Genomic DNA, 24,280 nt, shown 5'->3' with positions numbered 1-24,280 from the left:
TGTGTGTGTGTGTGTGTGTGTGTGTGTGTGTGTGTGTGTGTGTGTATACAAGTGTAGGTACCTTGGATGCCAGAAAAGGGCATCAGATTCCCTGGAACTGGGATTATAGGCACTAGTGAATCAATGAATATGCCAAATTGGGGGAAAGTTGTAAAAAAAGTGTAGAATCTCTCCCCCTGTTTATAATATAGTCACAGGAATCAGCAATAGAAACAAGACGAAGGGTTCAAGTTTGACAGTTTCTGCACCCATCACTCCTGGAATTATCAAATAAAACGGGTAAAATGAGACAGGAACAATTCAGTGTTCATGTCCCTCTGTTCGTGGGTCATTGTTTTCTGCGAAATATCTGCTGGTCCTTTCATTTCTCTTTTACATTTCAGCTTAGGATGCAATCAGTAGGCCTCTTCTCTCCAGAAGGGGATTATATATAAGCTAAGGAAATTAATTGTGGGTGGCATGCAGAACAGGGCTGAGGCCATCATATAGGGCTGTACAACTGGTATAGGACTGTGCCCTTCAGAAAGCGAAAGAAAAAAATAAAATCTCAGCCTTCCCTTCCAAGTTTGAAATGAATTGGCAGAACCAGTCAATAGGCTAGGTCAGAAATCCTACAGTTTTTGCTGACTCAACCATAGCTGTTGGAGGCTCAAGGTTATTATTAAGCAAGCAACTCCAGTCACCCTGGCCTCCCTCAGACTGGGCTCTTATTGTTCAACAAAACCAGTGGCCTTTTCTCGGGGTGAATCTGCTGCTATGCATGAAGAAGCTTAACTCTGGCTGAGTAGCTTTCAGAAGAGCCATACAATGAACCTGCTTGGAGCCTTTGTCTCTGGGCCTTTGGGGTCGCATTAAGAGGGACCTCCATATAGTTCAGCTTCCCTGTTTGTTTGGTTTTTTTCTAAACGGACTGAGAAAGGTTAAAGCCATCAGGCATGGCGGCCATTCAATGGCAGCTCTTATAAATGTTTCCTTTTGGAAATACTGAAGCCAGCAGATATTAGGAGAGGTTCTGTAAGCAATTTTATTTTCTGATACAAAACGCTACTAAGTGTGCAGTTAAGGAGAAATCGTTCTTAGCAGACCACCTACATCTCCAAGGCAAAGGAGACATGAACTCATTGGAGATTTTCAACAAAGGAAGTGAGGGTTCCTGCAGTTAGGTCTGGCCGGAATCACCTGTGTAGGTTTTAATAGGAGGATCCTGGGAAACTCTGAGCTTAGAGCCATCTTCCTTGTCATGCAGACATGATTGTGCTAGCTGAGGTATCTGGCATGGCCTTAGAAATAATAATAAAAATGCAAGGACCGTGGTTTGCTTTATTGGGAACTCTCAGTCTGAGATCACCGACATTACTTAACATGCTAATTGTTCTGTCCCCAGCACACAGTCTGGCACATGCAAAAAGCATGTGCTGGGGAAATGGGGGAATCATCAAATAAAGAAACAGAGAAATAAAAATTGGTGTGATATCTAGGTTAGAGCACAGCCCAGGTCGTCTCATTCTCTTATGCAGTGACTCTGAAACTTCCACTGCCATTGAAGTGGCTTATAACTCTCCAACAGCAGAAAGGACGACAAACTATGGTAAAGTGTGAAATTGTGACAGGTCTGCTTTCAAGCCAACAAGTTATTCTGCCATATATGCAGATAACGCCCTTTGTCTCTCAACTATCCATCTATGACCCATCCGGTCATCATTTATCTACCTATCCTATGCCCATCTGACATCTATCAACTACCTAACTTCTATAGATGTATCTGTACGTTATCATCTTTGTATCTATTACCTATCCATCTTTTACCTATCATATATCCATCTAGCAGCTATGCATCAACTATATATATATATATATATATATTATTCATTCATCTATAATCTATCTAAAACCTATCCAACTGTCGTTCACCTATTTACCATGTCTACATATTATTTATTAATCCATTTATCTGCCAAGCCATCTATCCACTCATATATAATCTATCAATCATCCATTCATCAAAGTCTATCACATATTCATATCTTATTTACCTATTCTTTATCTATCACCTGGATAAAATTCATCTATAAACTTTCATCTATCTATCTATTTATCTATCTACTCATACATAATATATAATGAATATCTTCCATTTATCAGCCAACTATCTATCCGTCTATAAACTATCATCTGTGTATCTATCTGTCCCCAAGCATACATTCATTTACCGTCTATCCATCTATCATCTATCTGTCACAGGCCATCCTTCCGTCACCTAGGCCATCCTTCTGTCACCTACTATCATCTACTTACCCATCTGCCTTTCCTAACTGACCTGGAAGTACTCTTTATTGGGGACCATTTCTTACAGGGACTCTTAGCAGCTTAGATTCCTCACACCCCAATTTCCCACATGCCATGACACTGAGTGCCATATGCCCCTGTGTGTGCTGCAGCTAAATCACAAGACAGGAGCCCAGACATGAGAGGCACATGTCGTCTGGAGGATGATGGGTATACCGCTTCCATCATGAGGAGCACTGTGGCTCTACAGTACAACAAATCTGTATCGGGGAAGTTACAAGTCCTTTGATATCAATTACCCCTAAGAATGGGTAGGAGACAAGCCTTTAAATGTCTCTAGAGCAGTTTCCTATCTGGAACTTCCAAGACAAGCCTACCTTTGACCATCTTTCAACCTCCTAGTCGTTCTGTGTATGTGTGTTGTTTTGTTTAACTGTTGTGCTTGTTGCCAGTTTATCTAACGTTCTTAGAAAGAATAACATTATTTCCTTGCAGGTTATTAGTAAGTCCTGTGGCTAGACAAGCAACTACCATTTGATTGACAATCTATTGACTTGCCTCCCCTGTAGGGAAAGAAACCGATGTGGCCTCCCCTTACACAATAATATTAATATTTCTAATGTGTATGAGTGTCTGTTATTCGATTTCTCTTTTGAACCAGCTTTAACAGGGAACTCATCTCTTCGCTAATAATACGTTCAACAAAATCTCTAAAATCTGCTTTTAAGTATTTACCTTAATGTCTATTTTAGAGTTAAGCTTTTCATTTTTGAAAAATTATTCCTTGCTAAATGCAACAAGAGTTATGGAGTAAGGAGACGCAGGCCAATAATGAACAAGAAGAGACTGCTGAAACGGGCAGAAAAATCTACGGACTTAAAATAAAAAATAGAATGGTAATTTGAGTTTGCCAGTGTCTCTCCCTGCAGAGATTGCTAATACTATGAATTGTAAATAAAGCAACTGAGTAATTAAGGCCTTGATTTACCTGAGGCTGGCTGCTATTTTTTAGGGTGATAACAGTATAAAGAAAAAAAACCTGCTGTTTAAGCAACACCGTTGCAAAGCTGTGGTGCCTCGTGTTTAATAGCGGAGGGTGATAGATGTGCTAAAGACTGGAAAGAGCAGGTAGGGAGTAGTGCATTCTGGAAAGCAAGAGAGAAGAAAAGCAGAGCCCACTAGTGCACAGGGTACAGCCTGAATGCATGCACAGCTAGCTGCCCTCTAGCAAAGGCGCCCTGTTAACCTACATGGCTCCTAACAACCCTAACCTACATGGCTCCTAACAACCTTGAAGCCCGAAATCTCCAAAGTAAAAACAATTACTCTACTTTTGTAAGACCTAGCACCCTTGTCTTATTGTTAGAATACCTCTGAGAGCCCATTAAATAAAAGTTGTTTTCTAGTCAAAGGAATGGAAGTCTCCTCCCTTAAGAGTTCATCTAGTTGGGCATAGCCAAGAAGACCGGTTTATACTAAGCCAGGCTAATGAGATAGGAGGAACAATTATCTCTTTAACAGATAACGTTATTTTCCTTCCCAGGATTCCTACCCACTAGTACAGTCCCTATGAGGCACCAGGAGGTTCTGTTGGGTCTGCCCAGGTTTCTGTGTCCTGAGTCAGAAAAACATCACTTGCTCTCTTTCCTTTCTTCTGACTTGTCTTTCAGGTGCCAGCCAGAGCCTGCCTGTGCTGTGCTGCCTTTGGTACTTTGGACTTTGTTTTCAGAATCTGAAGCTCTCTTCCCTGCCATGCGGCCGACATCCATGCCTAGCTCAACCGATGTGGCTCCCCTTCTCTCCCCTAAGGTCCCATCTATGCATCTGTGAGAAAGCTCACCCTAAAACTCCCACTCTGCCTGAGAATCTCATTCTGTGAATTTACAAAAATCTGAAAGTCACAGGCTTGGGAGAGCTTTGGAAGCCATCAAATTTTTTTTTGGAACACAAGCTCCCCCAGAAAGTTTCCTTTTCTCCAAGAAACCTTGATATCTCCACATCATTATGATAAAATTACATGGATCTGCCTGGTAGAAAGGCAGAGATTCAAGCCCAGAAAGTCCTGACAGTACAGGAGGGAGTGGGGAGTTGAAGACACAGCATTTCCACTTGTCAAGAGTTGGAAAGCCCTGGCTTCAGCTCTGACTGAAGCAATCTTCTTTACAATGCAACATTTGATAAGGAGAAACCGCTTAAACATTAAACTATTTCATTAAAGCAAACACAATGAGTTTAGAGTGGAATACAACTGCCTTCCACCAAACAGCAACATCGCCAGGGACCCGTCTAATTCCATTTTTAAATTATATTTAGGATGCTCAATTGGCAAAGAAATTTGGTCTTTCATGTGACTTAAGAAATTACCCATTTGAAATCGGGGTTTTGTTTGCTTGTTTGTGTCAGTTAACTGGTAATGCTTCTGGTTCTTTTAATCCACTTGGAATCGTTTCCTTCACACTGATTTCAAACGTCTATTCGTTTTCTAAGCCACGCATTTGAAAGTCATTGAATCAGCACTGTGCCTGGTATTCTTGACTGCTCTCCCTGATTTGAGTAACAAAACGAGACAAGGAACAGGGCACTGATCAAACATGGAAAAGGCTCCAGGCTGCAAGAAAAGGTACTAAGGTTTGTGTTCTTGCCTGTTCCCACCTGATACCACCAGCCTAACACACTGGCACTTGCTGAGTCTTGGTTTCCTCATTTGCAAAAATAAAAAAAAAAACCTCCAGGTTCCTTCCTGCAATGGAGTATGATCTAAGAATTGTAAACTGAAATATCCCTACTGCGTGTACTGGCTTTTTGGAACCCATTCTCTTTGAATGAACACCTTGCTTAGCCTAGATATAGTAGGGAGGGCCTTGGTTTTTCAAAGCAATGTGCCTTATCCTCTCTGAGGGGTGGATGGCAGGGGTGAAGGGAAGGTGGAAGGAATGGGAGGAGGGGAGAGAGTGGGAACTGGGATTGGTATGTAAAATGAAAAAAAAATGTTTGTTTTCTTTTTTAAAATAAAATAAAAGGAAAAAAAGAAAAAGAAAAAAACCAAGGAGAGTTTCACATTGTAACACAGTGCTTCTCCTGCTTCTTGCTGGGGGTTGTTATATTCTGAGTTGCTTCTTTTGTTGGACTATGTTTCAATAGTCTGAAGCTTCTGGAGACATGGAGCTGTCCCTGAACAAATGTGTCTCTGCCCTCAACATCTGGCAGATGTAATTCAGTAATTTGCATTTGGTGATGCCTGCCTGAATTATTATCCATCGCAGCATATGAGATAGTAGGTCCCATCATTTATAGATCTTCATTATTTCTGAATTCGCCCACTTGCTCAAAATTTATTTGTAACCCCAACATTCTCCAGTCATCTGTAGACATGCACAGGGTAGCAGAAATTTGAGTTTTCAATCTATGTATTCCCAGCTAAAGCTCAAGAAACAGCTGCTCCCTGCCTCCTGTTTCAGTTCTCATATCATAAATGAATGTAGTTATGGTCTATTTTGTAATCCTTCCCCCTTCTCTGGTTGGTGACATTGCTGTTTAAAATGGTTGCCTAATACTGCCGAGGCACTGAGGATTATCACTAGGATCAAACTATGACTGGAACATAAAACATATTAGATTAGCACTGCCCAGAAGTGAATTACAATGCTTTGGGTCACAAATTCAATGTTAATGAATCACGGATCTCTCTCTCTCTCTCTCTCTCTCACTCTCTCTCTCTCTGTGTGTGTGTGTGTGTGTGTGTGTGTATGTGTGTGTGTGTGTGTGAAAAAGACAGAGAGAGAGATTTCCTTAACCTTAAACACATATAAAACAAGATTAAGTATTGATTTATTGAAGAGAATACATCAATACCAAAGACTCTTGAAAACCTATCTTACTATGCTCCTCTTAGGAGCAATGATTTAGTACTTTTTAATCTAATGTCCATGGTTATTTTATGGAACATGATGACCACAAATCAAGGAACAACTCCCCCTACCTCTACTCCCTCCACTCCTTGTGCGTGTGCACGCATGAGAGTATGTGTATGTCTCTGGAAGCCTCAAAACCCAGAGATATTTATTATTTACGGAAACCTAATTTTTAGTATCACAACTTAGGCCTCATATGTAGATGAATGGCTCATGAAGCATTTATGGTGACACAAGATTATTAGTTTTGCAGGGGCATTGCTGTTAATTCTGACTCAACCTGTCTTATACAAACTGGACAAGTTTAAAAATTAATTGGGACACTCAAGTGCATAGCTTACGTAGACAGTTTTCTTTTGCTCTTTGTGAACTCTTTTTACTGTCAGTGTGTTTAATTTTTACATGGCAAATTAGTCTAGTCATCCCAAAATCTGAGAGTCTCAGGTGTGAAACAGAAACTCGAAACTTGTGTACATAAAATCATCATTTGGAAAGAGTATCTATGGTTCTGTGGCCCTCTTGGTCTACGAGGCAGAAAGCCCTGGCTATTGTCTGGGAATATGTATCATGCAGACCGTACCACTACCCTGTCGTTTTGAGAACTATGTGTTAGGGAAGACCTACTGTTTCGCCTCTCCAGCTATCTCCTTAACATATTGTTTGATTGTGCGACAGACATCTTCAATTGAAAATAAGTTATATGGAGTTTCTTCTCTCCATTCGTCAAAACTTTCCTGATCTTATCTCCAATAATATTCACACTTTGGTAGTCTAAGTAGATCATGGTTCTTTGGGTTTTCTCATGACTCATGTGTATTCCACACACAAGGCGAGTTTCTTTGCACCATCTGCATTGGTAATGTTCAGGGGCAATAGCACCACCATCAGCTTGTCCCTGGACATCTGCTCTGAGGATTCGCATGAACCATCCTCCTGAGGTCTCTAGCATGGGAAGACGTGGTCCCCAGATGGTGTTTCTTTGAGAAGGATTAAGAAGTGTGACGTGTGGGAAAGCCTGTCACTGAGGGCAGGTGTTGTGATTTCAGAAGACTCACGCCGCGTTGAGCGCTCACTCTCTGTTTCCTGTTTGTGGCTTGAAATGTGGGTTCCTCCTAGCTGCAGCTTCAGCCACCCGCTGCCTGCTACCTCTGCTCTGCTATCATGGAATCTCGCGCTCTAGAACTGTAGCCCCCCTCCCCTGCAAACCTCTTCCTTCTATAAGTTGTCTTACTTTTATCAAAGCAGTAGGGAAATAGCTAATACATCTATGCTTTCAAAATGGTCTCCTAACTTCCACTCTGTATCTATTGTATCTTTGCCCCTGGACAGGCATTAGCCAATGTGAGAAGCAGCTATGGTCCTGTCAGAGGAGGTCAGGTCGAACACATCATATATGACTGCTTGAAATGTACGCATCTTGTCTCACTCACTTCTTATATCGTCTAGTTGACTCTCTCCTCACCCTTCACTGGGCCCTCCTCCCTAGTCATCCTCAAGTTAACATGGGTTTGCTGCTGGTTTCTGCATATGCCTAGAGGTCTACGGACTTAGTATTTGTTATCGCTTCTATCTGGAAGGTTGTTTCTTTGGATATTCGTAACTAGATTTCCAGGGGCAAATCTTCCTCCAAAACGATGCTTGACTCTATTCAAAATTGTCCCTTTCCTTTGCTTGCTTCACAAATCCGGATGTCCTGCTGCAATGTGTGGGGTAACTTCCTGACCTGGAGGAAATGTTCTGTGATGATGACCAGTGCATTCCTTACTACTATACAGGTTAGAACTTAATAAGCAATTATTTGCTTTTAGTTACAATACTCATTTGCTGGTATTGGTAAATTACACTTGACTTCATTGAACCTTGGCACTAATCTTAATTTAAGTAGTATGTGGCTGTCATATTGGACATAACAATACACCCAGAATTCATCATTTTGTGTTTGATAAAGGAAGGATAAACATGCCATCTCTTTTTGGTGTTTATATACAATTTCCCCTGGTATCAATTGTTGAAAAGGTTATCTTCCTCATCACCCATCAGTATCACTTTGGTAAAACCTCAATTATATACACATAGGAAATCTGTTTATGAAGTCTCTCTTTTGTTTCAGTTACCAATGTTTATATCTGATAAAACTGAGTCCTTCCGCTCTGTTCTTCAAAACTGACTTGTTTCTGATCCTTTCATGTGTGCCCACAAAGTATAAAATCTGCTTATTACCCATTCTCACCAAAAATAATAACAACAACCTACCAACACACTCCCCGCTGGAATTTTAATTTAGGTTTGTACTAAAAATCAATATCAATCTTGCAAGAACTGACATTTTACAATGTTGAGTCTCTTAATTAATGAAAATTTTATATTCCTCTAGGATTTTAAATCATATAAAGGGCATTTTACACCTATCCATGAGAAAGCTTGCATATCCTCTATTGTATTTAATACAATTTGAGAGTTTGATCGTATCTTGGAGATACGATCTTCTAAAAGGTCATTTTCTAATTGCATACTACTGGTATAGAGAAACAAACAATTTTATGTTAATTTGTAATCCAGTAATCATTGTAAATTAAAATCATTTACTATGGCTTTTCAGAATGTTCTGAACATATAATTTAACTACCTATGAATAATGAAAAGCATAGGTCATACTTTTCCATCCTTAAATTTCTCTCTCTCTCTCTCTCTTGTATTGGGTTAGCTCTCCTATTCCGTGGTGAGCAGAAGGGTGTTCGTGCTGGCAAGAGGAGAGCAGCTGTTTGTACTTGTAATCTGTTACTGACATTGAAAGTTTCTGACCACTCCGTTTTCTTTTGTAGCATAGGTAAAGGTTGAAGTTAATCAAACACATTTTTCTTTGACTATTAATTTCTCTCTGAGTTTATATAGAATACAATTTCTAGAAAACAAATAAATTTCAGAGTTGCATGTATTTAAAACAATGTATCTTATTCATTTTTTTTTTCTGGGTATTGATTGCTTTCACAAAGTCTAGTGTTCTGAGACACAATAGCAAACGTTTTCATTAGCTATATTGGCCAATTACCATATGCACATAGACTACCAATATTGTAAATTATTAACATTTAACAAGTCTGTTAAATATTCATTTTGCTTTTTACCAAATAGTACTGTGACAGTTTTCATTGTCACTGGCCACAATCTAGAATCTCCCAGGGAGAGAGTCTCAGTGAAGGATTATCTAGATCAGGTTGGTCTGTGTGCATCTCTATGGATAATTGTCTTCTAGAGTCTGAGGTCGCCATGGGCGGCACCATTCCCTAGACTATGTAAGATAGTAACGGCTAGCTGGGCACCAAGCATGGATATATTTATGATCTCTGTCCCTGACTGTGGGTGGGATGTAACTAGTTGCCTCAAGCTCTTGTTGCCATGACTTCCCCCAAAATAATAGACTATAATTTAGAACTATACACTAAAATAAAGCCTGTCTCTCCTAAATTGTCTCTTGTCAGGGTGTTTTACCACAGCAACAGAAATCAAGCCAGAACAAATGCCCATTTCAACCATGTTGCAAATTAGATCAATGTCACACCTATGTCATTTTAATTTTGTAAAATTAATTCATTGAAGCAGATTTAACTAGGAAACGGAAGTGTGTTAACTTACCAGTCATATTGCAGTATAGCAGAAATGGTTGCAGAGGCCCACTTCCATCCGAGTCTACATAGTAAAAGCCAGAAGCATTTCCACGGTGCTTATAGGCTTCACATGACTGCTCATAGATGGCTGCGTGAGAGGAAAGAGAGACATCATAAATGAAACAACACGAAACAAATCTCTCAACCTTTAAGAAATTTTTTGCAGGAGATCCCCAAGTCTATCTGCTTCACTAGCCAAGAGAACAGGTAACATTTCTATTTTAAAACAAAATCCATCCTTTTTTTCTTTTCAAATTAATATGGATGAAAGGGGTAACATACAAAAAATGAGGTTGTATTTTATGACACTTTTATCACCAAAGGAGAAGGAGATTGTTAGATCAAAATGAAAATTTACCTTACTTTTTATAGTAAGGAGAACTAGGGAAAAGAAGGCAGCTATTTAAATGTTAAGACCTTTGTAAGTATAACGAGGGAGCTTGTGGTACCCATTTCAGAATCTCTAATTCTAGCATCACCTTGTAATAACCTAACATCTGAAGGCACAGTAGTGTGACCTTCAGAACGAATCAGGTGCTACCCAATAATTATGCAATGGGAACATTTTAAATAATGTTTGAACTATGCTACTTTCTCACATCAACTTAGCTAGAGGTAAACATTTTTCTTCAAAGGGGAAAACGATTCACGAAGTTCCTCATCTATAGCTTTAAATGTAATTATGAAACTTCTCTAATGCTGTTTAATGAGCATTCAACACAATTAAGATTCAAAGCAGAGGAAATATTCATATGAAATATGCCCCCAAGTGGTCTAATTGTGTTTTGATCCATAATTGAATTTTTTATTATAGGCATATATATTTGCCACGCATAAGGTTTGATATTAACAGCTGTGAAATGTACGCCCCTCAATGAATGCCTGGCCAAATGTACCAGTAACTTCCATTAAGGTTTTTATTCCATGAAATCTGAAATAAAACAAATCCCTGGGTAGTCTCCCTGAATAAATTTTAAATTTTTGAAAATCGTCTTAATGAATGTTTAGGCCACATGAAACATTGCAGCTAATTTGTGCAAAGTTACAAATTTTACAAATAATTCTGGAACTTTCCTTCCACCCAGCCCTACCATACGATGCTTTCACTTATCATATTTAAATTACATAGATGGAAACATAAGCACACAGTAGTTTGTAGTGATATGCATTGTGCACCAAAGTGGGCATATAAAATGGTTAGCTTTATATTTCTGAGAGCATATGCATATGGTCATAAATTCCTTAAAAGTGGTTGCCAAAGATATACACATTACTTTGGAATGGTGATGGGCTCCCCAAAGCACAGAGGTAGGCAAGAATAATAGAAACACTTTTTAATATTTATTTTTATATGTTTTAAGATTTACTTCTATTATTTTTAATTACATGAAGGTGGTGTGTGTGTGTGTGTGTGTGTGTGTGTGTGTGTGTGTGTATACAGATGCCCAAGGAGGCCAGAAGAGTCAGATCTCCCTGGAGCTGGTGTTAGAGGAACTTTTGAGCCACCTGGTCCAGATGCTGGAATCTAAAACTCGGGTCCCCTGGAAGAGCAGCATTACTTGCTCTTAAATGCTAAGTCAAATCTACAGGTCCATTGTTTTTGATTACGTGTGTGTGTGTGTGTGTGCGTGCGTGTGTGTGTGTGTGTGTGTGTGTGTGTGTGGTGGAGTATGTGCACATGAGTTTGGGTGCCTTTGGAGGCCACAAGTGTTAGATCCCTTGGACCTGGAATTCCAGAAGGTTGTGAGCTGGCTCAAGAGGTCATTGGTAGCAGAATTCAGATCTTCTGCAAGAGCAATACTTGTTCTTATTGACAAGTCATCTCTCCAGCCCCAAACAGGAAAGACTTTTGTTTTGATATTCACTAACTGATCTTCTATGATGTGACAGCTACTTTCTAATTTAAACCTTTCCTTTTTAAACACAAACTCCCAATATGAGCTCAGTCTAGCCTCTAAGCCATGATGCCCTTGCCTCAGCCTTCCAACTGCTGGGATTCTAACAGAACCTTTAGAAGACTCCATATTTGTCTCACCACCATGACCAGTAGCATCATTCTCACCTTGCTTCTCGGAGCATCATTGACAGAAACCCTCCAGACCCATTTAAGCACCTTGCTCTATAACCTAATCTGTTGGTTTTTGAATCCCATTATGGGTCACATGTCAAATGACCTTTTTATTTCCCGTTCAAGTTTCTCCTCAGAGCTGTGTATGTTTATAGTTACATTCCCTTATTAATGACAATGCAGCCTGCAGAGTCAATTGCAATGCATTTAATAACTTTCAGATTTGAGTCAGACACTATAATGGAAATGATAAAAGATAAAAAAAATTAAAATGCACCATCTCTCAGTAACTGGGTAACATGATTGAGCAATTTGGCCTCTGGTCACAAGTTAGGTGAAGTTCCATCTCCTGTGAGTGTTTGTAGAATCTGATTGAGGCGCTGTAATATATATAACCAGTACCTGGTCATTACCCTTGAGAGATTGATAGGACCAAGAAGTCCTCTTGACCACAGTCTTTCTACCCTTGAACTAGAGCTTCTTCTTGTCCTCTCTAGGGTGTCCAGGGCTGAGAGCCTCGGATTCTGTTTCCTACTCAAGCAGGGACACACATACACAACAATGAGTTATGTGGTTGACCTGTCCAGGTTTGTAAGGCTAATGCTCTTGCTTCAAGTCAACCCTTGCTTCTGTGTTTCTTAGAATTTGAGTAATAACATGAAACAGTGGGTGTGGAGGATGGAAATGTGGGCCGCTCCTTTATTGAACAAGTGGACCACAAAAATAATGTGAGAATTACGGTAGAAAACATTTCAGTAGAAAAAAAAAGGGTACATGGTTTATAACATAGGAAAATATGTTGGCTGTGACCTCAAGCTCTGGAGTATCCTCCTGCTTATACCCTTTAAGCAAATTTAGGAAGTTTATTAATATTGCTGAATTATATCATGAGTTAACTAGTTCACAACAATATAACATACAAGGTGATATCAGAACCAAATGAGTCAGCACGCACAAAGTGCTAAACCCACAGATGAAATTTAGAAAGTGCTCAATAAAATTAACTATGATTACTATAATAATTATCTGACCCACTATACTACCATCAACCTCATTAACTAATCTTATAGGGAATTTAAGACTGAAGGCTTGTAACCCCCCCCCCCCAAAAAAAAATTCACATACAGAGGACAAATTCCTGGTAGGATGGTTTAGGGGATAGAGATTTTGGGGGAGGCAAGATCATGAGAGCAAAGACTTCATTATAGGCAATGGGGTTCAGGGTTCACTCTTGGGGCTGGGTGAGAATACAAAGGGAAGATGACAGTCTGTGAACCAGTAAGCAGGCCGTTAGATGCCAAATCCTTGAACCCACATGAACTTCAACTTCCAGCACCAAACTGTAAGAACAAATTTATAGTGTACCTAAGCCAGTCTATGAAACTCACTTAGCAATGCCCAAATGAAATACTGCCCTTTGGAATGTCCTTGAGGAGTGCCTCTCTATTCCAGAGCCAACCCCAGCACAGCCCGTGCAATGTTGTTTCTGAGAATATCTTTATCGCATAGTACCAACAAAGAATCTAATAACTGATCCAACTTCTACTTATACTGCACTTCTAGGAAGTTCAGAGTCTAATACCGTCCAGGTTAGGTACCAGAAAGTAGTCACACCATCTACATATTATTGTATTATTTTGTCCTTAGATATCTTTCACTTTCTGTACATATTTTTTTCCTTTCCAACTATATAATCCCTTATTTCTTGTTTTATATTATGTGTTTGTACTTTGGGAATTTAATGAAACGTGATGTGGACTAGAAACTAGAAACTGGTTGGATGCTGAAATTCAGGCTGTGTGTCTCAGTACAAGGTCACATAAGCCCAGACAGCAGACAAAGAAATGCAAAGGAAGCAGAAGGCAGAAGAGAAAGCAGGTGTGTGTGGCTTACAGCTGTGGCAAGTGGCTCCTGTGTACCCTGTGTTTGTGCAGTTACAGTAGAAGGTGCTCCAAGACTGAGAACACTCGCCACCATGCTCACAGGAGTTGGGCAAACACCTAGGAGAAAGAGAAGAAGCTTTTAATCATGATGAGATACAACATAGTACTGATCACTCTTATATGGTCATGTGAAACACAGATGCCAACCTGTGGAGGGTAAATTCCACATGACTAAGGGCTATACAGTCTGCTGTTGAGACACTTAGCTGACAGAACTAAGCCTTGGGCCATTAAAGGCATCTGGGTTTGGCCAGTGCTCAAATAGCTCTGACTACTTAATCTTCAGCATGTCTCAGCATATCACAGCTCTTTATTTTCCCTAAGTGACATGCCATGTCATGACATCAATACTAGCCAGAATATTAACAGCTTACATGAAAAGGTGTTCCATCATTCTGAGTTACTACACTGCTTGAATATGGGAAGGAAGATTGACTGAGGAAAGGATAAAGAAAGAGGGAAAGGAAAGGAATGGCTGTCTTTATGTACTCAATCTGCAGGACTAGAAATGTCCAAGAATGCTTGCTACACATTCATATATGCCAGGCAGTGGTGGAGTGTTCTCTGGTGCTGGACCTAAATCAAAAGGACTGCTCGGTTATTGTAAATGTCCAAGAGAAAGAACTGGTCTACTCAGTAAGTATAGAGCATAGGAGGCTTACCTCTTTGAGGTAGCTCAATTCCAGTATTAAATCATAATGCATCCTTTTAATTACAACCTATGTTTGAGAGACTATATCATGAATAATTCATTTTTTTTAAAAAAATAAGAGGATCATTTGAAACTAACAGGGAATAAAAAACAGAACCTAGCACATCATCTAATCTGAATCCAGGCTTTGAAAAGCTGTGCAGGGCCCAAATAGGTCAACAGTCAAAAGACTAAAGAATTGTGTTTAATTAAAATATTTCTTTTCAATTCATATGCATCACTTGACCTTAAAAAAATCATTGTGTATATTAGCTGAAAAGAACGTGATGCTACAAATAAAAAAAACTGTTATATAATGAAGCAGATTAACATATGTATCATCTCACATAGCTAGTTAATTTTTTAGGATTTATTTTATTTTAAACTGTGTGTGTGTGCATGCGCGCACATGAGTGCAGGTGGCTGAGGAGGCCAGTAGAGGGCATTGGGTTCCTGAGAGCTGGAGATCCCCATGGTTATGGGCCACCTGAGATGGGTGTTAGTAAACCAACTCTGTAAGTCGACCTTGCTTTTAACAGATAAACTACTCTCAAAGCCCCTGGCTACCTAATATTTCTCATTGTTTGTTTGTGTGGTGAAGACATCTAAAATCTATTCAGTTAACATAATTTTCAAGTATGGTATGATTTGTGTCACCTATTGCCTGTACCTTTACCATCAAGCTCATTATCATTTCTCCCAAGGTGAATAAGTCATTAGAAAGCAAATGCTTATTAAGTTGTGTGGATCTAAATAAACCACTTTTAAAATTAAAGGGCCAGGCGTATCTTTTGACATCAGGACAGAGTGAAGATGGTCTGAGACATTTGGAAGAAGGAGCTGACGACTTTCTGCTGTGGACTGACATACTCCTGGTGGAAGAGGTTGAGTCCACAGTCTTCTCGGCTTGGATAAACGTTAGCTAAATTGCTATAGTTTCTGAGCTGCTTTTCCCTAGAGCATTTCCTCAAAAAAAAAATGAATGAATGAATGAATGAATGAATGAATAAATAAATAATAAATAAATAACCTTTCTGCTGTGAATTAGTTCTTGTTCCCTTTGAGGAATAAATCATCTCCAACCTTTTACCAGTGTCCTGACCCAGGAGGGACCCCTGGAGGACAACCACTCTGAGATACTGGGATGCAGATAGATACCAATAGCAGAACCTGTATCCTCTGTCTCCATACAAGGATAGGAACCCAGTGAATTTCCATCAACACTGACTAGCAAACAAATGTGACATAATCACACTGGCAATCACCTGTTAGGAAATAAATCCTCATTAAACTGTTTGGATCTGAGGCAGGATGGGAAGATGGGAGGAAGTAGGGGATGCTGGAAGGAAAGAAGCTTGTCCTGGAATATGTGTTGTCTTCTACTGATTAAAGAGTCAAGATTTCAACACAAGTGTCAAAGTCAGAATTTCATAAAGGGCCAGCAAGATGGCTCAAAGGCTAAAGGCACTTGCTGCAAACCCGATGACCCGAGATTGATACCACGGACTCACACAATGACCAACACACAGGCACACACATATACATACACCTGAATACACACACGCAAATGTAATTTTAAACTTTCAAAAATTTATGCCTTGCTTATTTTTATAGATACATCCCAAATGAAAGGTTGACATGCTTACTCAGGGCCAGAACGAACACGCCTTCAAGTCTAATGGTGTCTGCACTTCTCTCTTCCCTGATCTTAAATAACACACCTGATAAAAGTTCACTTGCAAAGGAAGATGATTTAGCATAAGAAAAATAAATAAGCCAGCTTGTGTAGTTTTTCAGGGAGAGGAGGAAGAGAGGATTTGCTTTGTTTTATTTTGTTTGTTGGGTATTTTTTGGTTTTGTTTTGTTGTTTTGATTTATTGTTTGTTTTGTTTTGTTTTAGGACACAAGGTTTCTCTGTGTAACAAACTTAACTGTACTGGAATTCACTCTGTAAATCCGTCTGGCCTCAAACTCACAGAGATCTGCCTGCCTCCAACTCCTAAGTGCTGGGATTAAAGGTGTGTGCCACAGCTGCATGGCTTGCTTTTTGTTGTTGTTGTTGTTGCTTTTTTTGTTTTGTTTGTTTTAAATTTGCTGTGAAGCAAACATTACTTAGGAAGCTACAGAATTATTCTTGTGTGTGTATGTGTGTGTGTGTTTTTATAGACTCTCTTTTCTCTCTCTCTCTCTCTCTCTCTCTCTCTCTCTCTCTCTCTCTCTCTGTCTGTCTCTTTCCTCCTCCTCCTCCTCCTCCTCCTCCCCCAGCTCCTGCCTATGTCTTAGGCATATATTGTCCTCATGTGTCTGTTTCTCTCTAAACACCACCACTTAGAGCAAACATGTCCTATCGTTTCCCCCCTCTTAATAAACACATTAGCTCCATCTAACTCTGACTTGTCCTGAATTCTTTTCAGCAGTGTAGTCAAACTCTAGCTTTACAAAAACTAAGTGGAGGTCCCTTATGGGGGTCTTCCTCAAGCTTCTGCTGGTAGTGAAATGTCTCCTCATTGCTGATAAAATTGCATGATTTTAAAATCTGTGTATGTGTGGTCCATGGTGTGTCTGTGGTATGGTGTTTGTATGTAATATATGCACTTGCATGTTTTCAGGTGCACCTGCACATATGTGTGTACCCGTAGCTGTGGGGCCAAAGGGTGACACTGATCTCTTTCCTTGATGGCTCTTCATGTATGTTTTTCTCAGACAGGGTCTCTCACAGAACCCAAGTTCATCAGCTGAGTTAGACTGCCTAGCCAATGAGCTCCGGAGACCAACTTGTGCTACCCCCCACCCCAAATGCTGAGGTTACAGAAGTGTGCCACCATGCCTGGCATTTTACAGAAGTGAGCTTGAGTTCTCCTCACACTTGTGAGGCAAACACTTTACAGACTGAGCCATCTCTCTACCCAAACATCACATTTGAATGAAAACGTCAGAGGTAGCATTTGGTTTAGACGCACTACAGTGGCAATATCCCTAACCCGGGTAAAGTAACAGGAACAGAAGACATTTGTGAAGTTCTAGTTTGACTCGAATAACTCCCCAGACCCCTGACGCCTTTCAGAAGTCAGAGTGGATAATATATTGAGACCAAGGCTTCCCATGCTCTCATCCATTTCCAATTAAAAAAAACAAATAAACTACAGAGCCTGCCAGAACATATTTAAGGTGGACTTTCTGCCTCCTCTCTGATCAGAGCTGAAGCAGGAACCTGATGCTTTGCTTATAGGCTTTTTCCAATGTTAGCTGAAAATAGTGCTATTGATTTTCTCCTTGATTAAAAAATATGATGCCCACTGTTCACAGAACAAAACAATCCAAGGCAGGAGAGAGTTCCCCTGTAGTCTCACTACAAACATGACCTTGTAGTCATAAATACAATCTTTATCTTTTTTGGTGGTAGAGCAGGGGGTTGTTGATGTAGACCAGGCTGTCCTCTAACCCACAGAGATCCACCTACCTCTGCCTCCCAAGTGCTTATGCCACTTCACCTGATACTCAAAGACAATCTTAAAGTAATTCTTCTGCTGTTTGGGGATCAATAAATAAATAAATAAATAAAGTATATACTTTTACAACCATTAATTTCATGTTTTTAGTATTCTTATAGATTGGCAGGAACCCATTCAGACACACTATCATAATTTAATTTTTAAACATTTCAGCTCAATGACAATCTAGTAAAAAAAAAGGCATTTAAAAACTATCAAAACAGTACCAACCTTAGTTTATAATCAATTTGAAAATGACAACAGAGGTGACCTTTCTTTAAAATTTCTCAGAACTGTTTCAATGGTTTTGCCTAAAATCCAAATGAACAAAAAAAGCCTTCAATTGTCATGGTGCATGGGCTGTTTCCTGTTGATCTTCTTCCAAAGGCTTACTGGGCCCATTTTACTCCATTCAAACTAGACAGGTGAGGTTTTTCACAATTGTAAATAAAATGTGAAAGACTGAATTGTGAAGTTTACTAAATTCATTACATGGGAATGCTCGCCAGCTTGTAACCTATGGCAATCTGCACTGCATGGCGGAGCTCTTGTCCTGACCAAGGACTCTAAACAATTGCGTTGTACACTTCCCTCTGTGCTAGCCATTCCAATACAAAGCAAAACAATCCATCAACCCATTTTCTCAGGCTTCTAAATCTTTCTCCTGGACATTTCCATCACTATTTTCATTGCGTGTGACTTTGAGCAAACACAACCATCGACATACTCAAACCTGAAGTGACAGGCAAAAATTTCATTTAGCCAGATTCTCTGTCCTGCACGATCTCATTTTCAAAGGCTTTCATAGGCTATAATGCTCGGCTGGAATGAATGATGTTGAATCTAGATCTAGGACATTATCGCATTCAGGGGAACTAAACATCAGTTACCTGGAGGTCTCCCATCCTCAGAACAGTAACTAATGAGAACTTCTCCTCACACAACTCCCTCCCCCAGCTACTCCTCACAGAGCCATGCTCTCTGTGCCACAAGAGATAGCTTGTCTTCAGATGCTTGGAACGAACCTGCTGGCGGCTTGGTGGACTCGTAGGCTTCCGTGGAAAAGAGGAGAGCAAGAGTGGAGGACCATGGGGAGAAACTCAGACCCTGAGAGGGACAGGATGGGGCTAGCTAGAAGATGGTTCCATGAGCACTAGGGTTAAAGGCCAAGAAGTGGCCAGTGCGCTGCTCCAGATTTGGGGACAGGAACAGCTGCTGATCCTACCTTAGTAAAATCTCATGACTTAGGACAACACCGCTCATGTCAACAGAGGATGAAGAAATCACATTTGGAGGAGAGAGCACACATGGGTATGTAAAAAGCAGGAAGAAGACTTTACTGAGTATGGGTACGAAGATGGTATAGTTATCTCCTTAAGGACCCATGTGAATGTGTATAATAAATCAGCACAAAGGTTGTGTGAGGAGTTTCCAGTCACGTGACTGAGCATATGCATGTGTGTGTGTGTGGAACACGATGTTTGAGGACTATGTGAGTTTAAAGCACACGCATGAAGAACCATGTGTACACAAGTGAGTGAGTTTGTATGTATGATTTACATATAACTTTGATCTTTCTTAAACCTAGCTACACTTTTTAAAAAGTAAAAAAAGAAAAGATTGCATTATACTAAGTTCCCATCAAATTTTAATGTTACCACTTATTTTAAATTATGTTATTAAACCATTAAATGATATTTATTACGCATGGATGAAAGATTACCCACCCATAATTCTAATGTGTACCCAAAGAGGATGCATGGCATCCCAGGAATAAAGATCTGGCTTCTTGGCTCGGGGGCTGAGCTCTGTTTCCCTGGTCAACCTTACCTCTCCAAGCATCAATTTCCCTATTCCTCAGACATAGTCACTGTCAAGATTATGTGAGGGTAGATTTAAACACTTAATAGTATTATATGCTTAGTTCAAGGCCCAGTATATGGATTGAAATCTGCAACAGCGTGACATTCCACCGAACTCAGTAATTAAAACTAGCATCCTTGGTTAGAAGCACGGCTGGAATGACTCCTTCACTACAGTTGTCCAGGCCTACCTACAGTTTTTAATTATTACGAACTGTTGGTTATTGTGTCAGAAGTTGTTCACCCTCTACAATTAACTCTCGAATCCTGCTTGCCATGCCCTGCGCCCATGCTCCTGCTGAGTTTATGGGGTCATGCTCACACCTTGATCAATACAACACCTCCAGCATTCTTAGGGGCAGTGATTCTTCTACTCCCACACAGAAGACAGCAATGGGATGCGACAGTGCCCATTAGACTAGGCACAAGCCACGTTCCCCTGCCTCTGAATATATCCACCTATCAGGGTATCTAAAGCCAGCTCGATAATCAACCACACAGGTTTCTGTACCTCATAGTCAATTTTACTGTTTGGGTAACAGACACAGTGTGTTGATTTTAATGACATGTTTTGGTACATTTATGCCCTTCTAGAACTATAACAGGGTAGGGAAGTTGATCCAATGGTTAACTCGCTTATTGTGTAAGCATAGTGACCTGAGTTCAGATTCACATAATCCCCACAAAGATGAACCTGATAGCATCTCTGGAACCCCAGAAATTCTCAAGAGGTTGCTAAGTGGAGACAAGAGAGTTCCTTAAAGCTCATAGTCCAAATAGCAAGAGAGCCTGTCTAACTGGAGGTAGAAGATGAGAAGGGACACCCAGGTTGTCTTCTTAACTCCACATGCTTGACATGATATATACATGTGTGCCCACACTCATACACAAATGGACTGTTGCTCAAATATTGTATACACACACACACACACATATACATTAAAAACAAATGAAAATAAAAACACAACAGCATGAGCATCAAACCTTGTAGGTTGGTAGTATGTTAATGTGTAATTAACAGTCACATATCTTCTACTTATTATTAATTGTTATTCAAAATATGTTATAGAAAGAAATTACTACTTTTTTAATGTAGATACAATTCATTTCTGATATATCAGTAGTGAGAAAAATACATAACAAAAGTTTATTATCAACATTTTGAATAGGTCAATATGGAGATTGCTGCTGTCCTTACCTGTCTGAAATGCCACATGAGTCTATCTGAAGGTCACTGAAGTTGCCAAGGGACCCCTGCTGAACTGCAATCAGATCTACCATTTTGTTGTTGATGGATATGAGTCTCATGCATCCTTGAAATCCACCTACTGGGCTCTTACACCTCGATCCAAAGCTTTTGTCTGGGCAACCTGATAAGAACAAAGCAAAGTGAAGCCACAGTGCAATATTAGAAAATCAGTATTCGGGATCACAGCAGAATTTAGATAGACAAATAAATAAATAATACAGACATTTGATTATCTTCTGCATTAGAAGAGAGAAATAAACCTACTGGAACCATTATTGGCTTCCTCTAAATCTATGCAAAGTGTTGTCTTTATTTCCATAGGATTCAAAGGAAGCCTCTAGAGTGGTTATAATTGTGGGCACTGATTTAGCTTAACCTAAATTTAGAAGTTTAGCTATTGGATCCAAAATACTAAGTGTACCAGTAAGCAGTGTCAAATTTCCTATAGCTTAAGAGGGAACTTAGTCTTTAAACTGGAAAACTCAAAACATGAACTAGGATAAGTGTACACTGAAGACAAGAAAAGATAAATCGGTAATAATGAAATGCCTCTGCACTTAAAGCTAACTATCTGAGAAGGAGATATATTGACACAGAATAAAATTACCAACTCTTTATTTGATTAAATACTTTATTTCCTTATACATGTAAGAGCCACACATATTTTTGACAAATACAAATGGCTAAATGTCAAAAAATATTTTGCTGTTTGATTTTATTTATTCTTTGGCTCAGCAAAGAATGTCCTTTTTGTGCCAATTTTTTTCTAACATTTAAGATTTGTTCTCATTATTTAAATAACAAATATAATATTAGCCATTACTGTCTGGGTTTAATGATGTTCTAAATGTTTATTCAAGTGAAGTAAATAATTTTATGGAGTATGAGCACATATATTTCACTTACATATTTTCCATCAATCTTTCTTTGCTGCTATGGCTGTCAGCCATGACTACGATTTCACAGAATTAGAAGGGAAGCAGCAACTTCTTAATTCCTCACTGCTAGTTTTCCACCTGGAAATTTCCATTACAATTCAATATTTTCACCAAGGATATCTCTCTTTAATGCTTTCTTTTCCCAGCAAAATACATTTATATGGCAAGGGAAGACCAATATTATTTAAAACTATTAGCAGACACTCTGAAATATGCTATTTTGATTTTAATGGAAATTTCAAAGTTTCAAATTTAATATATCAACAAAAGGCCATCACAGCTTTTTTGAGTAGTGATTTGAGGTACATAGTAATGTTTGCATTTCCAGTAGTTAAAATTCTTCTGGACCATAGTACAGTGTTGTGTAGTTCATATCCTCTGATGTGAATGCTTCCTGGAGGGAAGAGGCAGGCTTATAGGACTCAGCAATCACACAAAAGTTAAAAGACCTCCCCCTCCCCCGGGTTATATAAGCAGTAAGGAAAGTGCTGGGGAGAGGTGGAGGTGGTTCTGGTGCAGCTGCCTGGAAGTTATGAAGGTAATTCCAGAGATACAGTTTCAGTGAGTCAACATCCCTTGGCAGAGTTAGCATCTGTGACACAAGTGCCTTGGAGCCAGCCATGTTCTCATAAAGGGCCCCAATAGACCCAATGACTCACAAACTACACTTGGATTGAATCATTTCTTTGGTCTGTTGTAGGTGCCCTATTTGGAGCAAAGAGACATTTGCTCACTTTTCCCAGAGAGAGCCACACTGCACACAAGATTATCATAGTCTCCTTGGCCTGTTATCCAAATAGCAGGAGAGAGTAGAAAGGGCAGTAGCTCATGGACACATGACAGTTTCGGAACAGCATGAGTGTAAATACTTGACTACTTTCTTCTATGGCTAGTGTTGCCCAACACATCCTAAACTAAGTCAGAATGTATTAAATCATGCAGCATGTCTACAGGAAGCAAGACGAGACAAACTAAATCACAAAGAAAGACAATAAAACTGTAGACAAAGCCAAGAGTCAGACCATGGGTACTTCATATTCCTGGATGCAATGTTCATTAAGAAATACCAAGAGAAAAGAAGGGTTCTATCAGGTTCCTCTCATTAGTCTTTGAAAAGGCAACCGTGGGCTAATACCAGGGAGAAGTCGAATACTGTGAAAGCTCATGAAAGTTCTAAAGTAGGAAGATGGCCGGAGAATTCTTAATGCCGAATTGATGAATGGATCCATTACCAAAGGCAGTCATTGTGTTAAATGCCTCTGGAGATGACACATAAATTACCAATGTGTGCTGCTTTTCCAGAAGGGAGATGCCATTTCATGGTGGACTGACCTGGTCCTCAGATACTTGATGCTTATTTTTTTGTACGGGGAACTAGAACATGCATACTCTGCATCTCCGTTGGCATCCCCAGTTTGTAATGCTGTGATACCCATCAAAAAAATGACATGAGGGAACTTATAGAAATTAGACATACAACTATCTTCCATGCAGAGAACCAAGACTTAAAACGTGAGGCTGATAAATGGTCAAAACTGAGCGGTGTCCCATGGTGCTCTCTGATTTTTGCAAAGCACTCAATTGAAAGAAGAAAGGTGAAGAGGAAAGGGAGCAAGGTGATGGATAAATCATGGATGTTTTGTGGTGCATACAGAGTTCTGCTCTTTGGGAAGGAGTCGTCCATCCTAACAGCCAATGGGGCAGTCACTCTGAAGACTGCAGAGTGGGGACAGAACCTAAGCTGTTGGGGCAGAATGAACTCTTCCCAGTAGAGTATGACAGTTAAGTCAGTGTGACTGGATTTTGACACTATCACTTTGAACTTGCAGTTGCATTTGGAGACAAACACAGGAAAGACCATGGGGGAGTGTCTCAGAACGTGTTTTTATTTTTTAAATCATGAATATTTTAATAACTGGTAAAGAATTAACTGTTGCAAAACTGTGTACTAGACAAAAGTAGCTGCAGTGATAAAGGGATCTCCCTCCACACAGAACAAGTTTTCAGTGTTGAACAACTGGGACATGATGTTGTGGAGGGACACTAAACTTCAAGTTAGAAAATGAAAGAGTGTGGTCATCCCACTGCCATTACCAGCCTGGCAATCAGGCCAGTGCTGGATTGCCAGTGATGATGTGGGATGCCCCTCTGTGTACTGTGAATATATTTTATTACC

At 39.7% G+C, this 24,280-nt stretch overlaps 1 protein-coding gene across 1 annotated transcript in view; it reads right to left on the bottom strand.

Moving 5' to 3' along the window:
* Positions 1-24,280, bottom strand: part of Cntnap4 (contactin associated protein like 4) — a 292,183-nt gene that overhangs the window by 73,723 nt on the left and 194,180 nt on the right. The window contains exons 10-12 of the mRNA XM_005345710.2: positions 21,116-21,287; positions 13,824-13,930; positions 9,831-9,950 (exon numbers count right to left, since the gene is read on the bottom strand). Coding sequence (XP_005345767.1) covers positions 9,831-9,950; positions 13,824-13,930; positions 21,116-21,287 — 399 coding nt within the window. The remainder of the gene's footprint in view (positions 1-9,830; positions 9,951-13,823; positions 13,931-21,115; positions 21,288-24,280) is intronic.

This window comes from Microtus ochrogaster, chromosome 4 (assembly GCF_000317375.1).
Source record: "Microtus ochrogaster isolate Prairie Vole_2 chromosome 4, MicOch1.0, whole genome shotgun sequence".
NCBI lineage: Eukaryota > Metazoa > Chordata > Mammalia > Rodentia > Cricetidae > Microtus > Microtus ochrogaster.
Note: the sequence above shows the minus strand (reverse complement) of the source record. Positions and strands in the feature narration are given on the sequence as shown.